This window comes from Heptranchias perlo, chromosome 5 (assembly GCF_035084215.1).
Source record: "Heptranchias perlo isolate sHepPer1 chromosome 5, sHepPer1.hap1, whole genome shotgun sequence".
NCBI classification, from domain to species: domain Eukaryota; kingdom Metazoa; phylum Chordata; class Chondrichthyes; order Hexanchiformes; family Hexanchidae; genus Heptranchias; species Heptranchias perlo.
The window spans coordinates 126,945,959-126,972,286 of record NC_090329.1 but is presented as its reverse complement, the minus strand read 5'-3'; the positions used below and the strand labels follow the sequence as shown (position 1 = coordinate 126,972,286).

Genomic DNA, 26,328 nt, shown 5'->3' with positions numbered 1-26,328 from the left:
TTAAGCATGTAAACCACTCACCTACCTTACTGGGAGAGCTGCATAGCTATGCAAACAATGTCTGAATCTTTAATACCCGTTAATAGCCTGCCCAACAGAAGATTTGCATAACGGCACAACTGCTGCATATTTAACTCATTTCTTGCTGCATTGTCCCCAATAATCAGGATCATTGGCAAAAGACCTAAACTATTTGCAGCACTCTGAGTCAGAAGGTCATGGGCTCAAGACCCACTCCAGAGACTTGAGCACAAAATCTAGGCTGACACTCCCAGTGCAGTACTGAGGGAGCGCTGCACTGTAGGAGCTGCCGTCTTATGGATGAGACATTAAACCGAGGCCCCGTCTGTCCTCTCAGGTGAATATAAAAGATCCCATGGCACTATTTCGAAGAAGAGCAGGGGAGTTCTCCCCGGTGTCCTGGCCAGTATTTATCCCTCAACCAACATCACTAAAAACAGATTATCTGGTCATTCACTAACATTGCTGTTTGTGGGATCTTGCTGTGCGCAAATTGACTGCCACATTTCCAACAGTGGCTACACTTCAAAAGTACTTAATTGGATGTAAAGCACTTTGGGACATCCTGAGGTCGTGAAAGGCGCTGTAGAAATGCAAGATCTTTCTTTTGTTCTTAAGGTGTGGAGGACAGTCACTGGAGTTCTGATGATAATGGACAGATGGTGGTAATGATGACTGTTGACAGGAGCAAGGAAATAAGTGCCTCCCTGGACTTACTGATCTTCCTTGTATTCAGCAGTTGCATGTCGAATAAACCTTAATAGCACAATAATAAAGCTACTCAAACATAAGGAATAGCTTCAGTATTATAATATTAACTTCAAATCAAACACATGATGCAATCTCCAGCTCCTTCTGTGCTGTAACATTCAATGAAAGATAAGAAAGACCTATATTTACATAGCCTCTTTCACGACCTCAGGACTTCCCAAAGCGCTTTACAACCAATGAAGTACTTTTGAAGTGTACTCACTGTTGCAATGTAGAAAACACGGCAGCCAATTTGCGCACAGCAAGATCCCACAAACAGCAATGTGATAATGACCAGATAATTTGTTTCTTAGGTGTTGGTTGAGGGATAAATATTGACCGGGACACCGGGGAGAACTCCTCTTTATATATAAAATGTTTTGAGTTCATCATGCGTCAGATGTCATACTTTGAAGTGCCAAAAGAATGAAAAGAGTAGAAAGACAGCGAGTTGCTGCTTATTTTTTTCTGACCTGACTTTGGAAATGAACAAGCATCTGGCAATCTGTAAACTTACCAACGAAGCAGCAGTTAAAGTTTAATTAACCTCAGAAACCTGCTCGCTGCAGCCCATGCCTCGTGTGTTGTAGAGCTCACTTTCCTTCTAATCTTGGCACTAGGAGCACAGGAACAGGAGGAGGCCATTCAGCCTCTCGAGCATGTTCTGCCATTCCGTTAGATCATGGCTGATCTGTACCTGAACGCCATTTAGCCGCCTTTGCTCCAAAATCTATCAATCTCGGTCTTTAAAGCTCCAATTGACCCCCAGAATCCACAGCCTTTTGGGGGAGGGAGTTCCAGATTTCCACTATCCTTTGTTTGAAAAAGTGCTCCCTGATTTCACTCCTGAATGGCCTTGCTTTAATTTTAAAATCGTATCCCCTTGTTCTGGACTCCCCCGCCAGAGGAAATAGTTTCTCCCGATCTACCCTATCGAACCCCTTGATTGGATCACTCCTCACCTGTTTAAACTCAAGGGAATGCAGGGCAGGTTTATGCAACCTGTCCTCATGATATTTATACATTCCCAGGGTTGCTAACTCTCCCGGATTGTCTGGGAGTCTCCCGGAATGGGGGACGAATCTCCCAGGGACTTCCGCTATCAGCCCGGGAGAGCACAACCCTTTAAATCTCTTGCCACAGCAGCTCCCCCCTCCCCCTCCCCCTCCCCCTCCCCACTCTGTGACGTCACCAGCTGTCGCCATAGAGAAGCCTGCGACTCGATGATGTCGCCCCACCTCCCCCACCCCCGCCCCACTTAGGGGTGACTGGAAATGGGACTGGTTGGTGGAGGAACAGCAGGCCGGTGCAAAATGGGCCTAGAGAACGATCCCAAGGAGAGTTGAGGAGACATGGACACCCCTAGCGTTGGAAGTCCATGTCTCTTCCACCTTCAATGGCTTTGTTTGGGGCAGTGGTAAGGGCAATCGGGAACTCTGGGGCAAGGTTGGGGTGGTAAGAGGCCACAGGCCCCCTCACCCTCCGTCTGTTTCCCTCCGCCCCCTCCTTCCTTCCCTTCCACACTTCCTTCTTAAAGAGGCTTTCTTTGATTTCAAAAGTCTGAGCACGTGTGGCGTATCTAACTCCCCAGGGTTCCATCAGTACCATTCAGTCAGCTGTGCTGATGGAATATTTTTCTTTAGCTTTTTCTTCAAATAATCTGTAAAAGCAAAAGGGCAAATTTCAAAAGCTTTACTGGGCTAAAGTTTATATTTAGAGTGTCTTTTTTTTTAAGAAAGAGTTTGCATGCACGCGCGTGTGTGTGTGTGTGTGTGTGTGTGTGTGAGAGAGAGTTAGACAAAATGACACTGTTGTGATTAATACACCCATTGTACCTTTCGTTCTGTGTTCTATGAACTTTAGAAAGTGTATTAAGCTGAGAAAGAGAGTGTGAGACTGCGGTCAGGGGCTTTTTTTTTTTTTTTTTTATTCGTTCACGGGATGTGGGCGTCGCTGGCAAGGCCGGCATTTATTGCCCATCCCTAATTGCCCTTGAGAAGGTGGTGGTGAGCCGCCTTCTTGAACCGCTGCAGTCCGTGTGGTGACGGTTCTCCCACAGTGCTGTTAGGAAGGGAGTTCCAGGATTTTGACCCAGCGACAATGAAGGAACGGCGATATATTTCCAAGTCGGGATGGTGTGTGACTTGGAGGGGAACGTGCAGGTGGTGTTGTTCCCATGCGCCTGCTGCCCTTGTCCTTCTAGGTGGTAGAGGTCGTGGGTTTGGGAGGTGCTGTCGAAGAAGCCTTGGCGAGTTGCTGCAGTGCATCCTGTGGATGGTGCACACTGCAGCCACAGTGCGCCGGTGGTGAAGGGAGTGAATGTTTAGGGTGGTGGATGGGGTGCCAATCAAGCGGGCTGCTTTATCTTGGATGGTGTCGAGCTTCTTGAGTGTTGTTGGAGCTGCACTCATCCAGGCAAGTGGAGAGTATTCCATCACACTCCTGACTTGTGCCTTGTAGATGGTGGAAAGGCTTTGGGGAGTCAGGAGGTGAGTCACTCGCCGCAGAATACCCAGCCTCTGACCTGCTCTCGTAGCCACAGTATTTATATGGCTGGTCCAGTTAAGTTTCTGGTCAATGGTGACCCCCAGGATGTTGATGGTGGGGGATTCGGCGATGGTAATGCCGTTGAATGTCAAGGGGAGGTGGTTAGACTCTCTCTTGTTGGAGATGGTCATTGCCTGGCACTTATCTGGCGCGAATGTTACTTGCCACTTATCAGCCCAAGCCTGGATGTTGTCCAGGTCTTGCTGCATGCGGGCTCGGACTGCTTCATTATCTGAGGGGTTGCGAATGGAACTGAACACTGTGCAGTCATCAGCGAACATCCCCATTTCTGACCTTATGATGGAGGGAAGGTCATTGATGAAGCAGCTGAAGATGGTTGGGCCCAGGACACTGCCCTGAGGAACTCCTGCAGCAATGCCCTGGGGCTGAGATGCTTGGCCTCCAACAACCACTACCATCTTCCTTTGTGCTAGGTATGACTCCAGCCACTGGAGAGTTTTCCCCTTGATTCCCATTGACTTCAATTTTACTAGGGCTCCTTGGTGCCACACTCGGTCAAATGCTGCCTTGATGTCAAGGGCAGTCACTCTCACCTCACCTCAGCGGTTCAAGAAGGCAGCTCACCACCGCCTTCTCAAGGGCAATTAGGGATGGGCAATAAATGCCGGCCTCGCCAGCGACGCCCACGTCCCATGAACGAATAAAAAAAAGGAGAGAGGAAGACAATTCATGTTATTGTGAGTTCAATTAAAAAAATACCAGTTGAATTTTGAATCCAACCAATTTTGTTGACAATGAAGAAAGATATTTGTTAATTCCTTACACCTGTGAGATTGTGATCCCAATTGTTAATACCTGAGACAAAGAGAGAGAGAGAGAGAGAGAGATAACAAAAAAGACTGATTGATTTCCCTGCCTGAACCCACTGAAGGGCAGATCTGACAAAAGGTATTTCTAATTACTCCAGTTAAATTGATTGGGTAGAATTTCTCTGGGGTTCCCTGATCTGCCGTAACTTTGTTGGGGGATTGGTGGAAACCAGGAAAGAAATGGCGCAAACGGATGTTTCTGTGGGGTTTCCGCTGATCTTCCACGGCAGACGATAAGGAGGAGGCCCGTGGATAATTCCAACAAAGTTTGTGGACATTTTCATAAGGCTGTGAGCTCAACCACGCTTCCTGGTCTGACACGTCATGCAGGTAACGTTAGCCGAGGCTCATCCGCTGCTGAAACCCTCATCCATGCCTTTGTTACCTCTATATTAAAGAAAGGATACAAAAGCATTGGAGATGGGGCAAAAAAGATTCACGAGGGTGATATCAGAACTGAGAGGATATCCTTATCAGGAAAGGCTGAACAGTCTGGGACTTATTTCTCTAGAAAAGAGAAGGCTGAGGGGTGACCCGATAGAGGTATTTAAGATAAAAGGTAGGGTTTGATAGGGTAGACGTAGAGAAATAGGACGCTAAATTGGGCCGTGTAGCGCCCGTTGTTTTGGCGCTACACGGCCTCTCGAACATCCAAGATGACGTCTTGGCTGCGCGTGCACGTTTCCAGCGTGACATGAGCCGGACGCCATCTTGGTATACGATTTAGCGCAGGCGCAAATACCCAATGCCGGAAGCATATAAAGTAGGGAGAAAATGTGTGCAATCAGTGTGCAATGCTGATTTAAAGTGATAGACACCATTTTGGACCTTAACGCTCAACTCAAAGCACAGTCTTAATCACACACACCTGATCATATCTTGGAGTGCCTGGAGGAACCCCCACCAGCGCTATTTAAAGGGACCATGCAGGATTTACAGATTAGTTGCTGGATTATTGCTTCTGGCTGCTGGGGGAGTAGGAAGAGTTTTTTGAAGCTCCCTATACTTACTGAGAGTTCCTAGAGTACATTTGAGATGGTTTGGCAGGTACTGCCTTACGGTTCGGAAAGTTACAACCTGGCAATCTGCTCGGGCTCCTGCTGGGCATTGAGCACGACTGGGAGCATGCAGAGAGACCACGCCCAGTGGGTCAGGCTGTGAGGAGAGGGAGGACGAGGAGCTGCAGGGCACTGAGCGGGAGGCCGTATCCAATGAGAGCCTTCCGGGACTAATTCTCTTTCCTAAACATGACCGAGGAGGATTGCATCCGGTGGCTGAGGTTCACCAAGGAAGCCGTGACCGAGATCTGTCAACTGGTGCGGCCACAACTGCAGCTTCAGAGCAGGGTGAGGACAGCATTGCCTGTGGCTGTGAAGGTTACCGTGGCACTGAATTTCTACGGCTTAAGAGCATTTCAGGCCTGCTGCATAAGGGAGGTCACAGATGCTCTGTACCACATGAGGAACAGGTTCATCACCTTCCCCCTTGAAAGAAACAAGCAGAATGAGCGAGCACAGGGGTTCGCCCGCATTGCTGGCTTCCCCATGGTGCAGGGTGCCATTGGCTGCACTCACATTGCCCTGCGTGCCCCGCATATCAACTCGGCTGTCTTCGTCAACCGAAAGGGCTTCCACTCCCAGAAAGTGTAGCTGGTGTGTGACTACACGTATCGGATCATGGAGGTTGATGCCCGCTACCCTGGGAGCAGCCACTACACCTTCTTCATGCGGCAGTCCAACGTGCCAGCTATCTTTGCCAACTTGGCAAGTCAAAGGCTGGCTACTGGGCGTCAAGGGCTATCCCCTCACGTGTTGGCTCATGACACGGTCAGGAACCCACACGCACATACACAGCAGGCCTATAATGAGAGCCACGCTGCCACACGCAACATCGTGGAGCAGACCATAGGCCTCCTCAAACAGCGCTCCCGCTACCTGGATTGGTCTGGAGGAGCCCTGCAGTACTCCCCCGAGCGGGTGGGCAGATTCGTGATGGTCTGCTGCATGCTGCACAACCTCGCCATCATGAGAGACCAGCCTTTGCCACCAATGATCGGAGAAGACCCTGAGCCAGAGTAGGAGGCTGAGGAGGAAGAGGCTGAGGAGCAGGAGGAGGAAGAGGCTGAGGAGGGGGAGGAGCCGGAAGTGGAAGTGGAAGTGGAAGAAGACGCAAGGGTGCAACAGGAACCATACGCCTTGTCTGCAAGGGCTGTGCGTGCTCGTCTGATCCGTGCCTGCTATCAATAATGTGAACTGCATCCCCCAACTCACCAACAGTCCTACACTCCCCACCTTTCCGCTCCCACAAGACAATCAAATCACCCTCCATCTGATTACACCTTGGTTTCCCTCTCATCTCATCGCATAAATAAAAACCACCACCAAATACAAAATCAAAGTCTCATTTATCAATGAATAAATGAAATTAAGCAAACAGAACAGAACTATTCACCCTTGTGCATTCCCTTAGTGCCTGTTGTCCGTGTGCCTTTATCTATCCTGGTGCTCCTATGTGGTGCTTCCCCAGTGGCTGGAGCATGGGTGGTGGAAGGCTGCTGGCCTTCAATGGAGGAATGTCCAGATGGCCTTGGAGGACAAACTCAAGCAGCTCTGGGCCTGCAGGGCTCGGTTTCAGACTGCACCATCTCACCATGGGCTGCAGTACTCTGGCCTGGATGGCCGATAGGCAACAACAGGGGCACTGGCGGAGTGGCAGGGGTGGGAGCAGGAAGGCTGTCCTGAGAGAGGACAGCAGGTCCGACTGCCATGGCGCCACTGCCACTCTCCCGGGGCGTCGCCTCAGCAATCCTGGTGATCAGCTGGAGAATGGATTGCTGGAGTGCTGTGACGCCCTGGAAGCCCCGTTTCACAGTGGTCCCCAGAGCCACGATAGCAGCAGTCTGAGCAGCAACCGTAGCTTGCAGATCTTTGATGACGTCGATTTGTGCTGCAATGGAAGCCGCGACATTGGCCATCAGGCACTGCATCATGGTGGGTTCCACAGGTGCGCTGATGGAGGTGACCACCCGTTCCATGTTGGAAAGGATGGGCTCCAAGCTCTGCGCAAAGCCCTGCACCAAGTTGGAGCTGGACTCCTCCATGCCCCTTGACATTGTGCACGCGCTTTCTGGCCAGCCTTCCAGTGTCCCAAGCATTTGTTGGTGTACGCCCATCAGCCGCCTTCTGTAGCCTGGCCCATCAAAGTCCACATCTGACTCCTCTGCAGCAGAACTAGTGAGTGACCTCGCCCTCCGGCGAGCTGGCAACTGCCGTATCTGTTCCCTCCAAGTTTGCAGACGACACAAAGCTGGGGTGGAATGTGAGCTGTGAGGAGGATGCAAAGAGGCTCCAATGTGATTTAGACAAGTTGGGTGAGTGGACAAGAACATGGCAGATGCAGTATAACGTGGATAAATGTGAGGTTATCCACTTTGGTTGTAAAAACAGAAAGGCAGATTATTATCTGAATGGTGATAGATTGGGAAAAGGGGAGGTGCAACGAGACCTGGGTGTCCTCGTACACCAGTCGCTGAAAGCGAGCATTCAGGTGCAGCAAGCAGTTAGGAAGGCGAGTGGTATGTTGGCCTTCATTGCAAGAGGATTTGAGTACAGCAGCAGGGATGTCTTACTGCAATTATATAGGGCCTTGGTGAGACCACATCTGGAGTATTGTGTGCAGTTTTGGTCTCCTTATCTGAGGAAGGATGCCCTTGCCATGGAGGGAGTGCAGCGAAGGTTTACCAGACTGATTCCTGGGATGGCAGGACTGACATACGAGGAGAGATTGGGTCGACTAGGCCTATATTCACTAGAGTTTAGAAGAATGAGAGGTGATCTCATCGAAACATATAAAATTCTAACAGGACTAGACAGACTAGATGCAGGGAGGATGTTCCCGATGGCTGGAGAGTCCAGAACCAGGGGTCACAGTCTCAGGATACGGGGTATGCCATTTAGAACCAAGATGAGGAGAAATTTCTTCACTCAGAGGGTGGTGAACCTGTGGAATTCTCTACCTCAGAAGGCAGTGGAGGCCAAGTCATTAGATGTATTCAAGAAGGAGATAGATATATTTCTTAATGCTAAAGGGATCAAGGGATATGGGGAAAAAGCGGGAACAGGGTACTGAGTTAGACGATCAGCCATGATCATTTTAAATGGCGGAGCAGGCCTGAAGGGCCGAATGGCCTACTCTTGCTCCTATTTTCTATGTTTCTATGTTTCTCCACCCCGGCTCCTGCGCACTTGTGCTCGGTGTCTCACCGCGTGCAGATCCCTCCTCTAACCTAACCTCTAAATGACGTGCAGCGTCAGACTCTGAGCTGGTGGAAGCAAGTGTCAGATCGAGTGACGGTGTGGCTTCAGTGTCCTCCTCCTCCTCCTCCTCCTCCTCAGGTGCCACCACGTGTTCTTGGGTATTTGCAATGACAAAGGGAAACAGGTTGAGTTGTGGAGTGGGGAGAGGAGCAAGTAAGACGTGTGTGCCGACAGCATCTGTAGCGTGTGAGTCAGAAAAGATTATGGGAGGAGGGAGATGTGGAAAAGGAGAAGGTTCATTAGATATGCAGAGACCCCCATCATCGGGACCTCCAGCGCGGCACATTGTCACGGCTGCAGCAACGACCCACCCAATGATCTGAAGCACTGTCTCCTCTAGGGGGGTGAGGACGTGTAAAGGTGCCCGTCCACCCTCAGGTCCCTCCTGCTGCTGGGTGTTATGTGCCACCTTCTCCTGCAAGACAGAGGACAGTGAGTCAGTGAGTATTCTGCAAGGTGTGTGGGTGTTGTGCCTGTTGTGGTCGAATAGCTGCCAGTGTGTGTGACCTGTGAGTGGTGGTTGTGTGGCCTGCAAGTGTAGTACTATGTGCGGGTGAGATGCAGCGTGCCGAGTGCAGCATTGCGTATGGATGGGCAGTGTTTGTTGGTGGGTGGGTGAGGGGGTCTTTCAACACTGCACCCACGTGCGTGGTGCAATGCTCGTGGTGTTCACTTCCTGGGCCACAGCCCGCCAATGCCTGCGGAGCTGCAGCCTGGAGGGTCTCCTGCCACCCTGCGGGTACATGTTGGCCCTCCTTTTGTCCACCACGGCCTCTAATGCATCATCGGAGAAGCGTGGGGCCTTCTCTCACGCCGGTCCTGCCATCCTTGCGGCCATCTTTCCTTCATCCTCGTGGACTGTGCGAGTCCCATTTAAAATGTGCACCTGCATCTTTAAGAGGTGCAGGCTGCTGATGACGTGCGCTGAGCACGCCCCATTTCCTCATTCTCCGTGCAGCCTCTCAGCACCGTGGGTAGTGCTGGCTGCATGGAGATATCACGGTAAGTAGCGGGCAGCTTGAAATTCATGTGCTGCCTGCGTAGGGGCCATTGGGCGTGGGGTAATAGCGGATCACGCTGCCTGCACCCGAAAATGGGCCCTATTGGATTTCTTTTTCCCCCATAGTTTCCACTTGTCGAGGAGTCCAAAACTAGAGGTCATAGTTATAACATCGTCGTTAATAAATCCAATAGGGAATTCAGGAAAAATGTCTTTACCCAAAGAGCGGTAAGAATGTGGAACGTGCTACCACAAGGAGCAATTGAGGCGACTAGCAAAGATGCATTTAATGGGAAACTAGATAAATACATGGGGGAGGAAGGAATTGGAGGGTATGCTGATAGGGTTAGATGAAGTAGGCAGAGAGGAGGCTCGTGTGGAGCATAAACGCCAGCATAGACCAGTTGGGCCGAATGGCCTGTTTCTGTGCTGTTGTTTCGAAGTAACTCGATGTAGACTTGACTATTCCAATGCTCTCCAGGTCGGCCTCCCATCTGCCACCCTCCATAAACTTGAGCTCATCCAAGACTCTGCTGCCCGTATCCTAACTCGCACTAAGCCGTGTTCTCCCATCACCCCTCTGCTCGCTGACCTACACTGACGCCTGGACCGGCAATTCCTCGATTTTAAAAATCTCATCCTTGTTTTCAAATCCCTCTATGGTCTCGCCCCTCCCTATCACTATAACCTCCTCCAGCCCTACAACCCTCCGAGATCTCTGCGCTCCTTCAATTCTTGCCTCTTGCGCATCCCTGATTTTAATCGCTCCACCATTGGCGGCCGTGCCTTCAGCTGCTTCGGCCCTAAGCTCTGGAATTCCCTCCCTAAACCTCTCCGCCTCTCTACCTCTCTCTCCTCCTTTAAGACACTCCTTAAAAACTACCACTTCAACCAAGCTTTTGTTCACCTGTCCTAATAGCTCTTTATGTGGCTCGGTGTCAAATTTTTGTTTGATAATCACTCCTGTGAAGCCCCTTGGGACGTTTTACTATGCTAAAGGTGCTATATAAATGCAAGTTGTTGTTGTTTTTGTTGATGCTCCAGTGCAGTACTGAGGGAGTGCTGCACTGTTGCAGGTGCCGTCTTTCGGATGAGATGTTAAACCGAGGCCCTGTCTGCCCTCTAAGGTGAACGTAGAAGATTCCATGGTGCTATTTTGAAGAAGAGCAGGGGAGTTCTCCCCGGTGTCCTGGGCGATATTTCTCCCTCAACCAACATCACTAAAACAGATTACCTGGTCGTTATCTCGTTGCTGCTTGTGGGATCTTGCTCTGCGTAAACTGGCTCCTGCGTTTCGTACATTACAACAGTGACTACAGATCAAAAAACACTTCCTTGGATGTGAAGCACTTTGGGACATCCTGAGGACATGAAAGGTGCTATATAAATGCAAGTTCTTTACTTTTTTCTTTCAGTTTGCCAAATACTCAAAAAAAAAAATGAAAGGTGTGGGGGCGGGGGCAAAGAAGGAGAAATGAAACAAAGCCCCTTATTTGACCAGCTCAATGTAACGAGCCTTTTCTCCCCATCCCTACAGTGAATGGTGAGAGATCCCCGCCAGGCGTTTCTGCCGATCTGATGCCAAGATCCTGTTTCATCAACAAAATCAACTCCAAGGGTCAAGAGGTGGTGGTTTTTATTTCCTGCTTGGCCCGGGAGTGGCAGTCAGCTCGAAACCTCTTATGTTTGTTTAATGGGCTGGAGAGTAAGTGAAGGCTGGGGTTGATAGATCAGGCTTATTCCCATTGCAACTGGAGGAGGCGAAGTGGGAGGGTCTGATTGTTGTGTTTGGATGTCAAATGGACACGTGGGACGTCTATTCCAATTGCTATCGTCGCCGTTGCTAGTGCTAATGAGAGCACAGAGGTCACTTCTAAGATGAGACCTTCATGAGGCCTCAAGGACTGGTCTCTGGCAAGAAGCCCAGCAGTTTTGATTAGTAGCAGGTGCCTCGTCCTCAGGAATTCGATGGTTATGTGAGGTCCTTGGCCAACAAGACATGCCGTCAGTTTTCGTTTCTGTTTATTCTCTAAGATTGTAAGTCTGGTACGAAGGGTTTGGTGTGACCACCACTCTGAGGGGAGGAATCACATCCTCGTCCAATTTCCATGAGAAAAGTTTTTTTTTCAATGAGGAAAATCTAGCGGTAATTCATGGAATCCAACTGTAAATAACTCGCCAACAGGTCAATTTACACCAAGACTTTTCAGCAATGGATAATATTTCCTGTAGGAAGCCATTCTTGGATACACAGGGATTGCAACTGATAATAGCTTCCTGAGGAGAACATTTTCCATTACTCAAAGCACCTATCTATCTTATCTAAAGGATAGGTGTAGACGTCGATGATAAAATGCTTGATGGGGCAGAATGGTTGCTTTGCGACCAGGAAAAGGGGAAATATTGTCAGAGAAGGGAGAGGCACAGGGTTGAACAATGCACACCTGTCAACTCAGGACAACTTCAGAGAAACTAACACAGACCCCTCCCCCAGAGAATCTGACACAGCCCCCCCCCCCCAGAGAAACTCACACAGCAACCCCCCCAGAGAAACTCAAACAGCCCCCCCACAGAAACTCATCCCCCCCCACAAAGAAACTGGCACAGCCCCACCCCAGAGAAACTCACACAGCAACCCCCCCACAGAAACTCAAACAGCCCCCCCACAGAAACTCACCCCCCCCCCAAAGAAACTGGCACAGCCCCACCCAGAGAAACTCACACAGCACCCCCCACAGAAACTCACCCGCCCCAGAGAATCTGATACAGCCCCACCCACAGAAACTCACCCCCCCCAGAGAATCTGATACAGCCCCACCCCAGAGAAACTGATATAGCAACCCCCCAGAGAAACTGATACAGCCCCCACCCAGAGAAACTCACAAAGCCCCCCCCAGAGAAACTCACAAAGCCCCCCCCAGAGAAACTGACACAGCCCCCCCCAGAGAAACTGACACAGCACCCCCCCACAGAAACTGACACAGCCCCCCCCACAGAAACTCACCCCCCCAGAGAATCTGAAACAGCCCCACCCCCAGAGAAACTGATACAGCCCCCCCCCAGAGAATCTGATACAGCCCCACCCCCAGAGAAATGGGTACAGCCCCACCCACAGAAACTCACCCCCCCAGAGAATCTGATACAGCCCCACCCCAGAGAAACTGATATAGCACACCCCCCCCCCAGAGAAACTGACACAGCCCCCCCAAGAGAAACTCACACAGCACCCCCCCACAGAAACTGACACAGCCCCCCCCCCACAGAAACTCACCCCTCCCCAGAGAATCTGACACAGCCCCACCCCAGAGAAACTGATACAGCCCCCACCAAGAGAAACTCACAAAGCCCCCCCCCAGAGAAACTCACACAGCCCCACCCCAGAGAAACTCACACAGCACCCCCCCAGAGAAACTGACACAGCCCCACCCCAGAGAAACTGATCCAGCCCCACCCAGAGAAACTCACAAAGCCCCCCCCAGAGAAACTCACACAGCACCTCCCCACAGAAACTCAAACAGCCCCCCCACAGAAACTCACCCCTCCCCAGAGAAACTGACACAGCCCCACCCCAGAGAAACTGACACAGCCCCCCCGAGAGAAACTCACACAGCCCCCCCCAGAGAAACTGACACAGCCCCCCCGAGAGAAACTCACACAGCCCCCCCCAGAGAAACTGATACAGCCCTCACCCAGAGAACCTCACACAGCCCCCCCAGAGAAACTCACACAGCCCCCCCACAAGAGAATCTGACACAGCCCCCCCAGAGAAACTGATACAGCCCCCCCCAGAGAAACTCACACAGTCCTCCCCTGAGAATCTGACACAGTCCCCCCCCAGAGAAACTGATACAGCCCCCACCCAGAGAAACTCACACAGCCCCCCTCAGAGAAAGTCACACAGCCCCCCCACCAGAGAATCTGACACAGCCCCCCCGAGAGAATCTGACACAGCCCCCCCGATAGAATCACACACAGCCCCCCCCAGAGAGTGTCACACAGCCCCACCCCCGAGAAACTCACACAGCACCCCCCCTGAGAAACTCACACAGCCCCCCCCGAGAAATTCACACAGCCCCCCCGAGAAACTCACACAGCAGCCCTCCCCCCTGCCCCCCCAGAGAAGTTGCCAGCTCAAAAAACTGAAAATCAGCCCTGAGTGAAGGTGTGTGACCAGGGTCACTGTCCCAAGGAGACTGAACAAATCAAACTCTGTTTTGGTTCAGGATTTTCATCCGTGTTTTGGGATCATGTTTGGCAATTCGGTCTCTCTGTGCAAACGGAAGCCCTTGCATAGAATTATATCGGATTTACAGCACAGAAACAGGCCATTCGGCCCAACTGGTCCATACTGGTGTTTATGCTCCACACGAGCCACCTCCCACCAACTGGGCAGAGATCTCACTGCTGTTGGGTGAGATTGACCCTGACAACAACGACCACACTTAAAGGGATTAATTGTGCAGGAAGCACCCTGAGGGACGAGTTGCTGCAAATTTTTATCTGAAGACATTAAATAGAGAGGCCAAAGGATAGCAGGTGAAATTTCAAAGTAGGAAAATATTACATAACGCATTTTGACGCTTACGTGGAGTTTTGTTCGCTGACGGGAGTTTAGAAGCTCCCAAAGACAGAATGGTAAGGCCTTCGACATGGGCGCAACGCCACTGAGCAGCGACAACTAGTCACTGCGACTCGCTCGACGTGACCCTGCAGAGTAAGGTCGCCAACTCTGGTCACACGTATTCATCACATGACCTCCCGCCTCCGACCGCCCCGTCCCCACGCTCCCGCCATCGGTCGCCCGACATGCCCACCCTCACCGCCTTCCCACCGCCAATTGGAAAGCGAACAGACCCTCCATTTCCCGATTGGGTGATTCTTGACTGTCAGTCAAACAGCCTTCTTTTTTCACCATCTCCAATATCTGTACAATTAATAAATGAAAGTGTTCCAAGATAATATGGCATTTTGTTTTAAACGCCCCGATGCTTTTTCTCCTTAGTTGCTCGCAGCAGTGTCCAGGAGATTAGTCTTTAGTCCCTAGAGACTCCAGGAGGTTTGGTAACCCCCTACAGCGTGCAGAGTGGCAACACAAGCAGGTCACCCAGATGTGGCAATCATGCCCTGAACAGAACACATCTGCAGCACTTAATGGGCTACTCGAGCCATTGTAAAACTATTACTCCAATTGGAACGATTCTCTGTGTCAGCCGTGGCCCAGTTGGTAGCACTTGTATGTCTGAATCAGCAGGTTGTGGGTTTAAGTCCCACTCCAGAGGCTTGCGCACATTATCCAGACTGACACTCTGTACTGCCGGAGGTGCTGTCTTTTGGATGAGATGTTAAACCGAGTCTGTCCTCTCAAGTGGACATAAAAGATCCCATGGCACTATTTGAAGAGCAGGGGAGTTTGTCCTGGTTAATATTTATCCCAGAAACAACATCGCTATAAAAACAGATTATCTGGTCATTATCACATTGCCGGTTGTGGGATCTTGCTGTGCGCAAATTGACTGCCGCGTTTCCTACATTACAACAGTCACTACACTTCAAAAAGTACTTCATTGGTTGTAAATCGCTTTGGGACGTCCTGAGGCCATGAAAGACGCGATAGAAATTGAAGTTCTTTCTTTCAGACTCAGGCAAGTCTCACCATGAAATCAACATGTAACGTTTACATGTCCCTTTAAACACCGCACACTTACATCACCCCCACTACAACACACCACCCTGCAGCAGAGGCTCCCACGTAACTTTTCTGCCTGTTCCATTAACTAAGGCCTGGAGCTTCCGGCTGGGTTTTCCCAGTCTCTCCCCGGAGCAATGGCGCAAATGTCCGTTTCCGGTGTATCCGCAACCTTACGTGTGGGCGATCGGGGGAACTCTGTGCAAAGTCCTCCCCCTGAGTCCGTCTAATAGTTGTTGGTTCACAGCTGGGGCCTTAGATCATAAAATCCGACAGCACAGAAGGAGGCCATTCAGCCCATTGTGCCCATGCCGGCCCTTTGAAAGATTATAATTATAATAATTATAATATTAAAGAGGTAAATGTTAATCATTCCAAAATTGGTGGCAAAGGGCCAATTAAATTGGTATCAGTGAGGTAGGCGGCAGTAAATATGAACTTAATCAGACAAGAGCTAATAATTACAGAATCAACTCGGTTATTAAGGAGGGTGGGACCTTGGAATTCTGCTCAGCCTGAGCTCAGGTTCCACCCCACACCTGCTCCTTTACCAAAACTGCCTTCTTCTGCCTCTACAACATGGCCTTCCTCTCCGGTCCCTACGCCATGTCTTCATAACCTCATTGATGTTTCCAATGATCTTCCAGCCGGCATCCACAGTTCTTCATTTTCAACTCATCAAAAGTACCACAGTCTTTGTCTCCACCCTCACGGTCCAAAAATCCACCACCCTCACCGTCCAAATCTCCCCCACCCTCACCGTCCAAAACTCCTCCACCGTCACCCTCACTGTCCAAAACTCCCCCACCCTCACCGTCCAAAACTCCTCCACCGTCACTGTCCAAATCTCCCCCACCCTCACCGTCCAAAACTCCTCCACCGTCACTGTCCAAACCTCCCCCACCCTCACCGTCCAAAACTCCTCCACCGTCACTGTCCAAATCTCCCCCACCCTCACCGTCCAAAACTCCTCCACCGTGACTGTCCAAACCTCCCCCACCCTCACCGTCCAAACCTCCCCCATCGTCACTGTCCAATACTCCCCCACCCTCACCGTCCAAAAATCCACCACCCTCACCGTCCAAAACTCCTCCACCGTCACCCTCACTGTCCAAAACTCCCCCACCCTCACCGTCCAAAACTCCTCCACCGTCACTGTCCAAACCTCCCCCACCCTCACCGTCCAAAACTCCTCCACCGTGACTGTCCAAACCTCCCCCACCCTCACCGTCCAAAACTCCTCCATCGTCACTGTCCAATACTCCCCCACCCTCACTGTCCAAATCTCCCCCACCCTCACCGTCCAAAACTCCCCCACCCTCACCGTCCAAAACTCCTCCACCGTCACTGTCCAAATCTCCCCCACCCTCACCGTCCAAAACTCCTCCACCCTCACCGTCCAAATCTCCCCCACCCTCACCGTCCAAAACTCCTCCACCCTCACCGTCCAAATCTCCCCCACCCTCACCGTCCAAAACTCCTCCACCGTCACTGTCCAAACCTCCCCCACCCTCACCGTCCAAAACTACCCCACCCTCACCGTCCAAATCTCCCCCACCCTCACCGTCCAAAACTCCTCCACCGTCACTGTCCAAATCTCCCCCACCCTCACCGTCCAAAACTCCTCCACCCTCACCGTCCAAATCTCCCCCACCCTCACCGTCCAAAACTCCTCCACCGTCACTGTCCAAACCTCCCCCACCCTCACCGTCCAAACCTCCCCCACCCTCACCGTCCAAAACTCCTCCATCGTCACTGTCCAAACCTCCCCCACCCTCACCGTCCAAAACTACCCCACCCTCACCGTCCAAAACTCCCCCACCCTCACGGTCCAAACCTCCCCCACCCTCACCGTCCAAAACTCCTCCATCGTCACTGTCCAAATCTCCCCCACCCTCACCGTCCAAAACTCCCCCACCCTCACGGTCCAAAACTCCCCCACCCTCACCGTCCAAACCTCCCCGAACCTCACGGTCCAAATCTCCCCCACCCTCACCATCCAAACCTCCCCTACCCTCACCGTCTAAACCTCCCCAACCCTCACCCGCTCTGTCTCAAACTCCCCCACCCTCACCCGCTCTGTCTCATACTCCCTCACCCTCTCACGCTCTGTCTCACACTCCCCCACCCTCACCGTCCAAACCTCCCCCACCCTCACCGTCCAAACTTCCCACACCCTCACCCGCTCTGTCTCACACTCCCCCACCCTCACCGTCCAAAACTCCCTGACCCTCACCGCCCAAAACTTCCACACCCTCACCGTCCAAACCTCCCCCACCCTCACCGTCCAAACCTCCCCCACCCTCACCGTCCAAACCTCCGACACCCTCACTCGCTCTGTCTTACACTCCCCCAACCTCACCTGCTCTGTTTCACACTCCCACACCCTCACCCGCTCTGTCTCACACTCCCTCACCCTCACCCGCTCTGTCTCACACTCCCTCACCCTCACCCGCTCTGTCTCACACTCCCTCACCCTCACCCTCACCCGCTCTGTCTCACACTCCCTCACCCTCACCCGCTCTGTCTCACACTCCCTCACCCGCTCTGTCTCACACTCCCTCACCCTCACCCGCTCTGTCTCACACTCCCCCAACCTCACCCGCTCTGTCTTACACTCCCTCACCCTCACCCGCTCTGTCTCACACTCCCCCACCCTCACCCGCTCTGTCTCACACTCCCTCACCCTCACCCGCTCTGTCTCACACTCCCTCACCCGCACCCGCTCTGTCTCACACTCCCTCACCCTCACCCGCTCTGTCTCACACTTCCTCACCCTCACCCGCTCTGTCTCACACTCCCTCACCCTCACCCGCTCTGTCTCACACTCCCTCACCCTCACCCGCTCTGTCTCACACTCCCCCACCCTCACCCGCTCTGTCTCACACTCCCTCACCCTCACCCGCTCTGTCTCACACTCCCTCACCCTCACCCGCTCTGTCTCACATTCCCTCACCCTCACCCGCTCTGTCTCACACTCCCTCACCCTCACCCGCTCTGTCTCACACTCCCTCACCCGCTCTGTCTCACACTCCCTCACCCTCACCCGCTCTGTCTCACACTCCCTCACCCTCACCCGCTCTGTCTCACATTCCCTCACCCTCACCCGCTCTGTCTCACACTTCTTCACCCTCACCCGCTCTGTCTCACACTCCCTCACCCTCACCCGCTCTGTCTCACACTCCCTCACCCGCTCTGTCTCACACTCCCTCACCCTCACCCGCTCTGTCTCACACTCGCTCACCCTCACCCGCTCTGTCTCACACTCCCTCACCCTCACCCGCTCTGTCTCACACTCCCCCACCCTCACCCGCTCTGTCTCACACTCCCTCACCCTCACCCGTTCTGTCTCACACTCCCCCACCCTCACCCGCTCTGTCTCACACTCCCCCACCCTCACCCGCTCTGTCTCTCACTCCCTCACCCTCACCTGCTCTGTCTCACACTCCCTCACCCTCACCGTCTCACACTCCCTCAAGCTCACCCGCTCTGTCTCACACTCCCTCACACTCACCCGCTCTGTCTCACACTCCCTCACACTCACCCGCTCTGTCTTACACTCCCTCACCCGCTCTGTCTCACACTCCCTCACCCTCACCCGCTCTGTCTTACACTCCCCCACCCTCACCCGCTCTGTCTTACACTCCCTCACCCTCACCCGCTCTGTCTTACACTCCCTCACCCTCACCCGCTCTGTTTCACACTCCCTCACCATCACCCGCTCTGTCTCACACTACCCCACCCTCACCCGCTCTGTCTTACACTCCCTCATCCTCACCCGCTCTGTCTCACACTCCCTCACCCTCACCCGCTCTGTCTCACACTCCCTCACCCTCACACTCTCTGTCTCAAACTCCCCCACCCTCACCCGCTCTGTCTCACACTCCCTCACCCTCACCCGCTCTGTCTCACACTCCCTCACCCTCACCCGCTCTGTCTCACAATCCCCCACCCTCACCCGCTCTGTCTTACACTCCCTCACCCTCACCCGCTCTGTGTCACACTCCCTCACCCTCACCCGCTCTGTCTCACACTCCCTCACCCTCACCCGCTCTGTCTCACACTCCCTCACCCTCACCCGCTCTGTTTCACACTCCCTCACCCTCACCCGCTCTGTTTCACACTCCCTCACCCTCACCCGCTCTGTCTCTCACTCCCCCACCCTCACCCGCTCTGTCTTACACTCCCTCACCCTCACTCGCTCTGTCTCACACTCCCCCACCCTCACCCGCTCTGTCTCACACTCCTCCACCCTCACCCGCTCTGTCTCACACTCCCTCACCCTCACCCGCTCTGTCTCACACACTCCCACCCTCACCCGCTCTGTCTCACACTCCCTCACCCTCACCTGCTCTGTCTCACACTCCCTCACCCTCACCCGCTCTGTCTCACACTCCCTCACCCTCACCTGCTCTGTCTCACACTCCCTCACCCTCACCCGCTCTGTCTCACACTCCCTCACCCTCACCCGCTCTGTCTCACACTCCCTCAACCTCACCCGCTCTGTCTCACACTCCCCCACCCTCACCCGCTCTGTCTCACACTCCCTCACCCTCACCCGCTCTGTCTCACACTCCCTCACCCTCACCCGTCTAACACTCCCTCACCCTCACCCGCTCTGTCTCACACTCCCCCACCCTCACCCGCTCTGTCTCACACTCCCTCACCCTCACCCGCTCTGTCTCACACTCCCTCACCCTCAACCGCTTTGTTTCACACTACCTCACCATCACCCGCTCTGTCTCACACTCCCTCACCCGCTCTGTCTCACACTCCCTCACCCTCACCCGCTCTGTCTCACACTCCCCCACCCTCACCCGCTCTGTCTCACACTCCCCCACCCTCACCCGCTCTGTCTCTCACTCCCTCACCCTCACCCGCTCTGTCTCACACTCCCTCACCCTCACCCGCACTGTCTCACACTCCCTCACACTCACCCGCTCAGTCTCACACTCCCTCACACTCACCCGCTCTGTCTTACACTCCCTCACCCTCACCCGCTCTGTCTCACACTCCCTCACCCTCACCCGCTCTGTCTTACACTCCCCCACCCTCACCCGCTCTGTTTTACACTCCCTCACCCTCACCCGCTCTGTCTCACACTCCCCCACCCTCACCCGCTCTGTCTCACACTCCCCCACCCTCACCCGCTCTGTCTTACACTCCCTCACCCGCTCTGTCTCACACTCCCTCACCCTCACCCGCTCTGTCTCACACTCCCTCACCCTCACCCGCTCTGTCTCACACTCCCTCACCCTCACCCGCTCTGTTTCACACTCCCTCACCCTCACCCGCTCTGTCTCACACTCCCCCACCCTCACCCTCACCCGCTCTGTCTTACACTCCCTCACCCTCAACCGCTCTGACTCACACTCCCCCACCCTCACCCGCTCTGTCTCACACTCCCTCACACTCACCCGCTCTGTCTCACACTCCCTCACCCTCACCCGCTCTGTCTCACACTCCCTCACCCTCACCCGCTCTGTCTCACACTCCCTCACCCTCACCCGCTCTGTCTCACACTCCCTCACCCTCACCCGCTCTGTCTCACACTCCCTCACACTCACTCGCTCTGTCTCACACTCCCTCACCCTCACCCGCTCTGTCTCACACTCCCTCACACTCACCCGCTCTGTCTCACACTCCCTCACCCTCACCCGCTCTGTCTCACACTCCCTCACACTCACCCGCTCTGTCTCACACTCCCTCACCCTCACCCGCTCTGTCTCACACTCCCCCACACTCACCCGCTCTGTCTTACACTCCCTCACCCTCACCCGCTCTGTCTCACACTCCCTCACCCTCACCCGCACTGTCTCACACTCCCCCACCCTCACCCTCACCCGCTCTGTCTTACACTCCCCCACCCTCACCCGCTCTGTCTTACACTCCCCCACCCTCACCCGCTCTGTCTCACACTCCCTCACACTCACCCGCTCTGTCTCACACTCCCTCACCCTCACCCGCTCTGTCTCACACTCCCTCACACTCACCCGCTCTGTCTCACACTCCCCCACCCTCACCCGCTCTGTCTCACACTCCCTCACCCTCACCCGCTCTGTCTCACACTCCCTCACACTCACCCGCTCTGTCTCACACTCCCCCACACTCACCCGCTCTGTCCTACACTCCCTCACCCTCACCCGCTCTGTCTCACACTCCCACACCCTCACCCGCTCTGTCTCACACTCCCTCACCCTCACCCGCTCTGTCTCACACTCCCACACCCTCACCCGCTCTGTCTCACACTCCCTCACCCTCACCCTCACCCGCTCTGTCTTACACTCCCTCACCCTCACCCGCTCTGTCTTACACTCCCCCACCCTCACCCGCTCTGTCTCACACTCCCTCACCCTCACCCGCTCTGTCTCACACTCCCTCACCCTCACCCGCTCTGTCTCACACTCCCTCACCCTCACCCGCTCTGTCTCACACTCCCTCACCCTCACCCGCTCTGTCTCACACTCCCTCACCCTCACCCGCTCTGTCTCACACTCCCTCACCCTCAACCGCTCTGTTTCACACTCCCTCACCCTCACCCGCTCTGTCTCACACTCCCTCACCCTCACCCGCTCTGTCTCACACTCCCTCACCCTCAACCGCTCTGTTTCACACTCCCTCACCCTCACCCGCTCTGTCTCACACTCCCTCACCCTCACCCGCTCTGTTTCACACTCCCCCACCCTCACCCTCACCCGCTCTGTCTCACACTCCCCCACACTCACCCGCTCTGTTTCACACTCCCTCACCCTCACCCGCTCTGTCTCACACTCCCCCACCCTCACCCGCTTTGTCTTACACTCCCTCACCCTCACCCGCTCTGTCTTACACTCCCTCACCCTCACCCGCTCTGTTTCACACTCCCCCACCCTCACCCGCTCTGTCTCACACTCCCCCACCCTCACCCGCTCTGTCTCACACTCCCTCACCCTCACCCGCTCTGTCTCACACTCCCCCACCCTCACCCGCTCTGTCTCACACTCCCCCACCCTCACCCGCTCTGTCTCACACTCCCCCACACTCACCCGCTCTGTCTTACACTCCCTCACCCTCACCCGCTCTGTCTTACACTCCCTCACCCTCACCCGCTCTGTCTCACACTCCCTCACCCGCTCTGTCTCACACTCCCTCACCCTCACCCGCTCTGTCTCACACTCCCCCACACTCACCCGCTCTGTCTTACACTCCCTCACCCTCACCCGCTCTGTCTCACACTCGCCACCCTCACCCGCTCTGTCTCACACTCCCTCACCCTCACCCGCTCTGTCTCACACTCCCCCACACTCACCCGCTCTGTCTTACACTCCCTCACCCTCACCCGCTCTGTCTTACACTCCCTCACCCTCACCCGCACTGTCTCACACTCCCCCACCCTCACCCTCACCCGCTCTGTCTTACACTCCCTCACCCTCACCCGCTCTGTCTTACACTCCCTCACCCTCACCCGCACTGTCTCACACTCCCCCACCCTCACCCTCACCCGCTCTGTCTTACACTCCCCCACCCTCACCCGCTCTGTCTCACACTCCCTCACACTCACCCGCTCTGTCTCACACTCCCCCACCCTCACCCGCTCTGTCTCACACTCCCTCACCCTCACCCGCTCTGTCTCACACTCCCTCACACTCACCCGCTCTGTCTCACACTCCCCCACACTCACCCGCTCTGTCTCACACTCCCTCACCCTCACCCGCTCTGTCTCACACTCCCTCACACTCACCCGCTCTGTCTCCCACTCCCACACCCTGACCCGCTCTGTCTCACACTCCCTCACACTCACCCGGTCTGTCTCACACTCCCACACCCTCACCCGCTCTGTCTCACACTCCCCCACCCTCACCCTCACCCGCTCTGTCTTACACTCCCTCACCCTCACCCGCTCTGTCTTACACTCCCCCACCCTCACCCGCTCTGTCTCACACTCCCTCACCCTCACCCGCTCTGTCTCACACTCCCTCACCCTCACCCGCTCTGTCTCACACTCCCTCACCCTCACCCGCTCTGTCTCACACTCCCTCACCCTCACCCGCTCTGTCTCACACTCCCTCACCCTCAACCGCTCTGTTTCACACTCCCTCACCCTCACCCGCTCTGTCTCACACTCCCTCACCCTCACCCGCTCTGTTTCACACTCCCCCACCCTCACCCTCACCCGCTCTGTCTCACACTCCCCCACACTCACCCGCTCTGTTTCACACTCCCTCACCCTCACCCGCTCTGTCTCACACTCCCCCACCCTCACCCGCTTTGTCTTACACTCCCTCACCCTCACCCGCTCTGTCTTACACTCCCTCACCCTCACCCGCTCTGTTTCACACTCCCCCACCCTCACCCGCTCTGTCTCACACTCCCCCACCCTCACCCGCTCTGTCTCACACTCCCTCACCCTCACCCGCTCTGTCTCACACTCCCCCACCCTCACCCGCTCTGTCTTACACTCCCTCACCCTCACCCGCTCTGTCTCACACTCCCTCACCCGCTCTGTCTCACACTCCCCCACCCTCACCCGCTCTGTCTCACACTCCCCCACACTCACCCGCTCTGTCTTACACTCCCTCACCCTCACCCGCTCTGTCTTACACTCCCCCACCCTCACCCGCTCTGTCTCACACTCCCTCACCCTCACCCGCTCTGTCTCACACTCCCTCACCCTCACCCGCTCTGTCTCACACTCCCTCACCCGCTCTGTCTCACACTCCCTCACCCTCACCCGCTCTGTCTCACACTCCCCCACCCTCACCCGCTCTGTCTTACACTCCCTCACCCTCACCCGCTCTGTCTCACACTCCCCCACCCTCACCCGCTCTGTCTCACACTCCCTCACCCTCACCCGCTCTGTCTCACACTCCCTCACCCTCACCCGCTCTGTCTCACACTCCCCCACCCTCACCCGCTCTGTCTCACACTCCCTCACCCGCTCTGTCTCACACTCCCCCACCCTCACCCGCTCTGTCTCACACTCCCCCACACTCACCCGCTCTGTCTTACACTCCCTCACCCTCACCCGCTCTGTCTTACACTCCCTCACCCTCACCCGCTCTGTCTCACACTCCCTCACCCGCTCTGTCTCACACTCCCTCACCCTCACCCGCTCTGTCTCACACTCCCCCACACTCACCCGCTCTGTCTCACACTCCCCCACCCTCACCCGCTCTGTCTCACACTCCCTCACCCTCACCCGCTCTGTCTCACACTCCCCCACACTCACCCGCTCTGTCTTACACTCCCTCACCCTCACCCGCTCTGTCTTACACTCCCCCACCCTCACCCGCTCTGTCTCACACTCCCTCACCCTCACCCGCTCTGTCTCACACTCCCCCACCCTCACCCGCTCTGTCTTACACTCCCTCACCCTCACCCGCTCTGTCTCACACTCCCCCACCCTCACCCGCTCTGTCTCACACTCCCTCACCCTCACCCGCTCTGTCTCACACTCCCTCACCCTCACCCGCTCTGTCTCACACTCCCTCACCCTCACCCGCTCTGTCTCACACTCCCCCACCCTCACCCGCTCTGTCTTACACTCCCTCACCCTCACCCGCTCTGTCTCACACTCCCCCACCCTCACCCGCTCTGTCTTGCACTCCCCCACACTCACCCGCTCTGTCTTACACTCCCTCACCCTCACGCGCTCTGTCTTACACTCCCTCACCTCACCCGCTCTGTCTCACACTCCCCCACCCTCACCCGCTCTTACTCACACTCCCTCACCCGCTCTGTCTCACACTCCCTCACCCTCACCCGCTCTGTCTCACACTCCCCCACACTCACCCGCTCTGTCTTACACTCCCTCACCCTCACCCGCTCTGTCTCACACTCCCTCACCCTCACCCGCTCTGTCTCACACTCCCTCACCGTCACCCGCTCTGTCTCACACCATTGCTGATCTATGGAGCTGCTGTTGAGCAGTCTGAGTAGTGTGAGCAGTGTGTGCGGTGTGAGCAGTGTGAGCTGTGTGTGCGGTGTGAGCAGTGTGAGTGGTGTGAGCTGTGTGAGCGGTGTGAGCAGTGTGAGCTGTGTGAGCGGTGTGAGCTGTGTGAGCTGTGTGAGTGGTGTGAGTGGTGTGAGTGGTGTGAGCTGTGTGAGCTGTGTGAGCGGTGTGAGCTGTGTGAGCAGTGTGAGCTGTGTGAGCGGTGTGAGCAGTGTGAGCTGTGTGAGCGGTGTGAGCTGTGTGAGCAGTGTGAGTCGTGTGAGCAGTGTGAGTAGTGTGAGCTGTGTGAGTGGTGTGAGTGGTGTGTGTGGTGTGAGCTGTGTGTGCGGTGTGTGTGAGCTGTGTGAGCTGTGTGAGCGGTGTGTGCTGTGTGTGTGGTGTGAGCTGTGTGAGTGGTGTGAGTGGTGTGAGCGGTGTGAGCTGTGTGAGCTGTGTGAGTGGTGTGAGCTGTGTGAGCTGTGTGAGCTGTGTGAGTGGTGTGTGCGGTGTGAGCTGTGTGAGCTGTGTGAGTGGTGTGAGCTGTGTGTGTGGTGTGAGCTGTGTGTGAGCTGTGTGAGTGGTGTGAGCTGTGTGAGCTGTGTGAGTGGTGTGAGCGGTGTGTGTGGTGTGTGTGGTGTGAGTGGTGTGAGCAGTGTGTGTGTTGTGTGTGGTGTGAGCGGTGTGAGCTGTGTGAGCTGTGTGTGTGGTGTGAGCTGTGTGTGTGGTGTGTGTGGTGTGAGTGGTGTGAGCTGTGTGAGCAGTGTGAGCAGTGTGAGCGGTGTGAGCGGTGTGTGTGGTGTGAGCGGTGTGAGCTGTGTGTGTGGTGTGAGCTGTGTGTGTGGTGTGTGTGGTGTGAGTGGTGTGAGCTGTGTGAGCAGTGTGAGCAGTGTGAGCGGTGTGAGCTGTGTGAGCGGTGTGAGTGGTGTGAGCGGTGTGAGCTGTGTGAGCAGTGTGAGCGGTGTGAGCGGTGTGTGTGGTGTGAGCGGTGTGAGCTGTGTGAGCTGTGTGTGTGGTGTGAGCTGTGTGAGCTGTGTGAGCTGTGTGTGTGGTGTGTGTGGTGTGAGTGGTGTGAGCGGTGTGAGCGGTGTGAGCTGTGTGAGCTGTGTGTGTGGTGTGAGCTGTGTGAGCTGTGTGTGTGGTGTGAGCTGTGTGTGAGCTGTGTGTGTGGTGTGAGCTGTGTGAGCTGTGTGAGTGGTGTGAGCTGTGTGTGTGGTGTGAGCTGTGTGAGCAGTTTGAGCAGTGTGAGCAGTGTGAGCAGTGTGAGTAGT

The 26,328-nt window shown here is 54.9% G+C and overlaps 4 protein-coding genes across 4 annotated transcripts; all 4 read left to right on the top strand.

Moving 5' to 3' along the window:
- Positions 1-17,571: 17,571 nt before the first annotated feature.
- Positions 17,572-18,186, top strand: LOC137321535 (uncharacterized; the record flags this gene model as incomplete). Its single annotated transcript, XM_067983929.1, has 1 exon — positions 17,572-18,186. A coding segment is annotated over one exon (615 nt), but the record flags the coding sequence as incomplete, so codon positions are not given.
- A 2,131-nt stretch (positions 18,187-20,317) lies between these two features.
- LOC137321537 (uncharacterized) lies at positions 20,318-20,803 on the top strand (the record flags this gene model as incomplete). The annotated part of the gene is made up of 1 exon (XM_067983931.1): positions 20,318-20,803. A coding segment is annotated over one exon (486 nt), but the record flags the coding sequence as incomplete, so codon positions are not given.
- Positions 20,804-21,313: 510 nt separating this feature from the next.
- LOC137321536 (putative uncharacterized protein DDB_G0290521) lies at positions 21,314-21,856 on the top strand (the record flags this gene model as incomplete). The annotated part of the gene is made up of 1 exon (XM_067983930.1): positions 21,314-21,856. A coding segment is annotated over one exon (543 nt), but the record flags the coding sequence as incomplete, so codon positions are not given.
- Positions 21,857-22,920: 1,064 nt separating this feature from the next.
- Positions 22,921-24,060, top strand: LOC137321534 (uncharacterized; the record flags this gene model as incomplete). The annotated part of the gene is made up of 1 exon (XM_067983927.1): positions 22,921-24,060. A coding segment is annotated over one exon (1,140 nt), but the record flags the coding sequence as incomplete, so codon positions are not given.
- Positions 24,061-26,328: the final 2,268 nt, after the last annotated feature.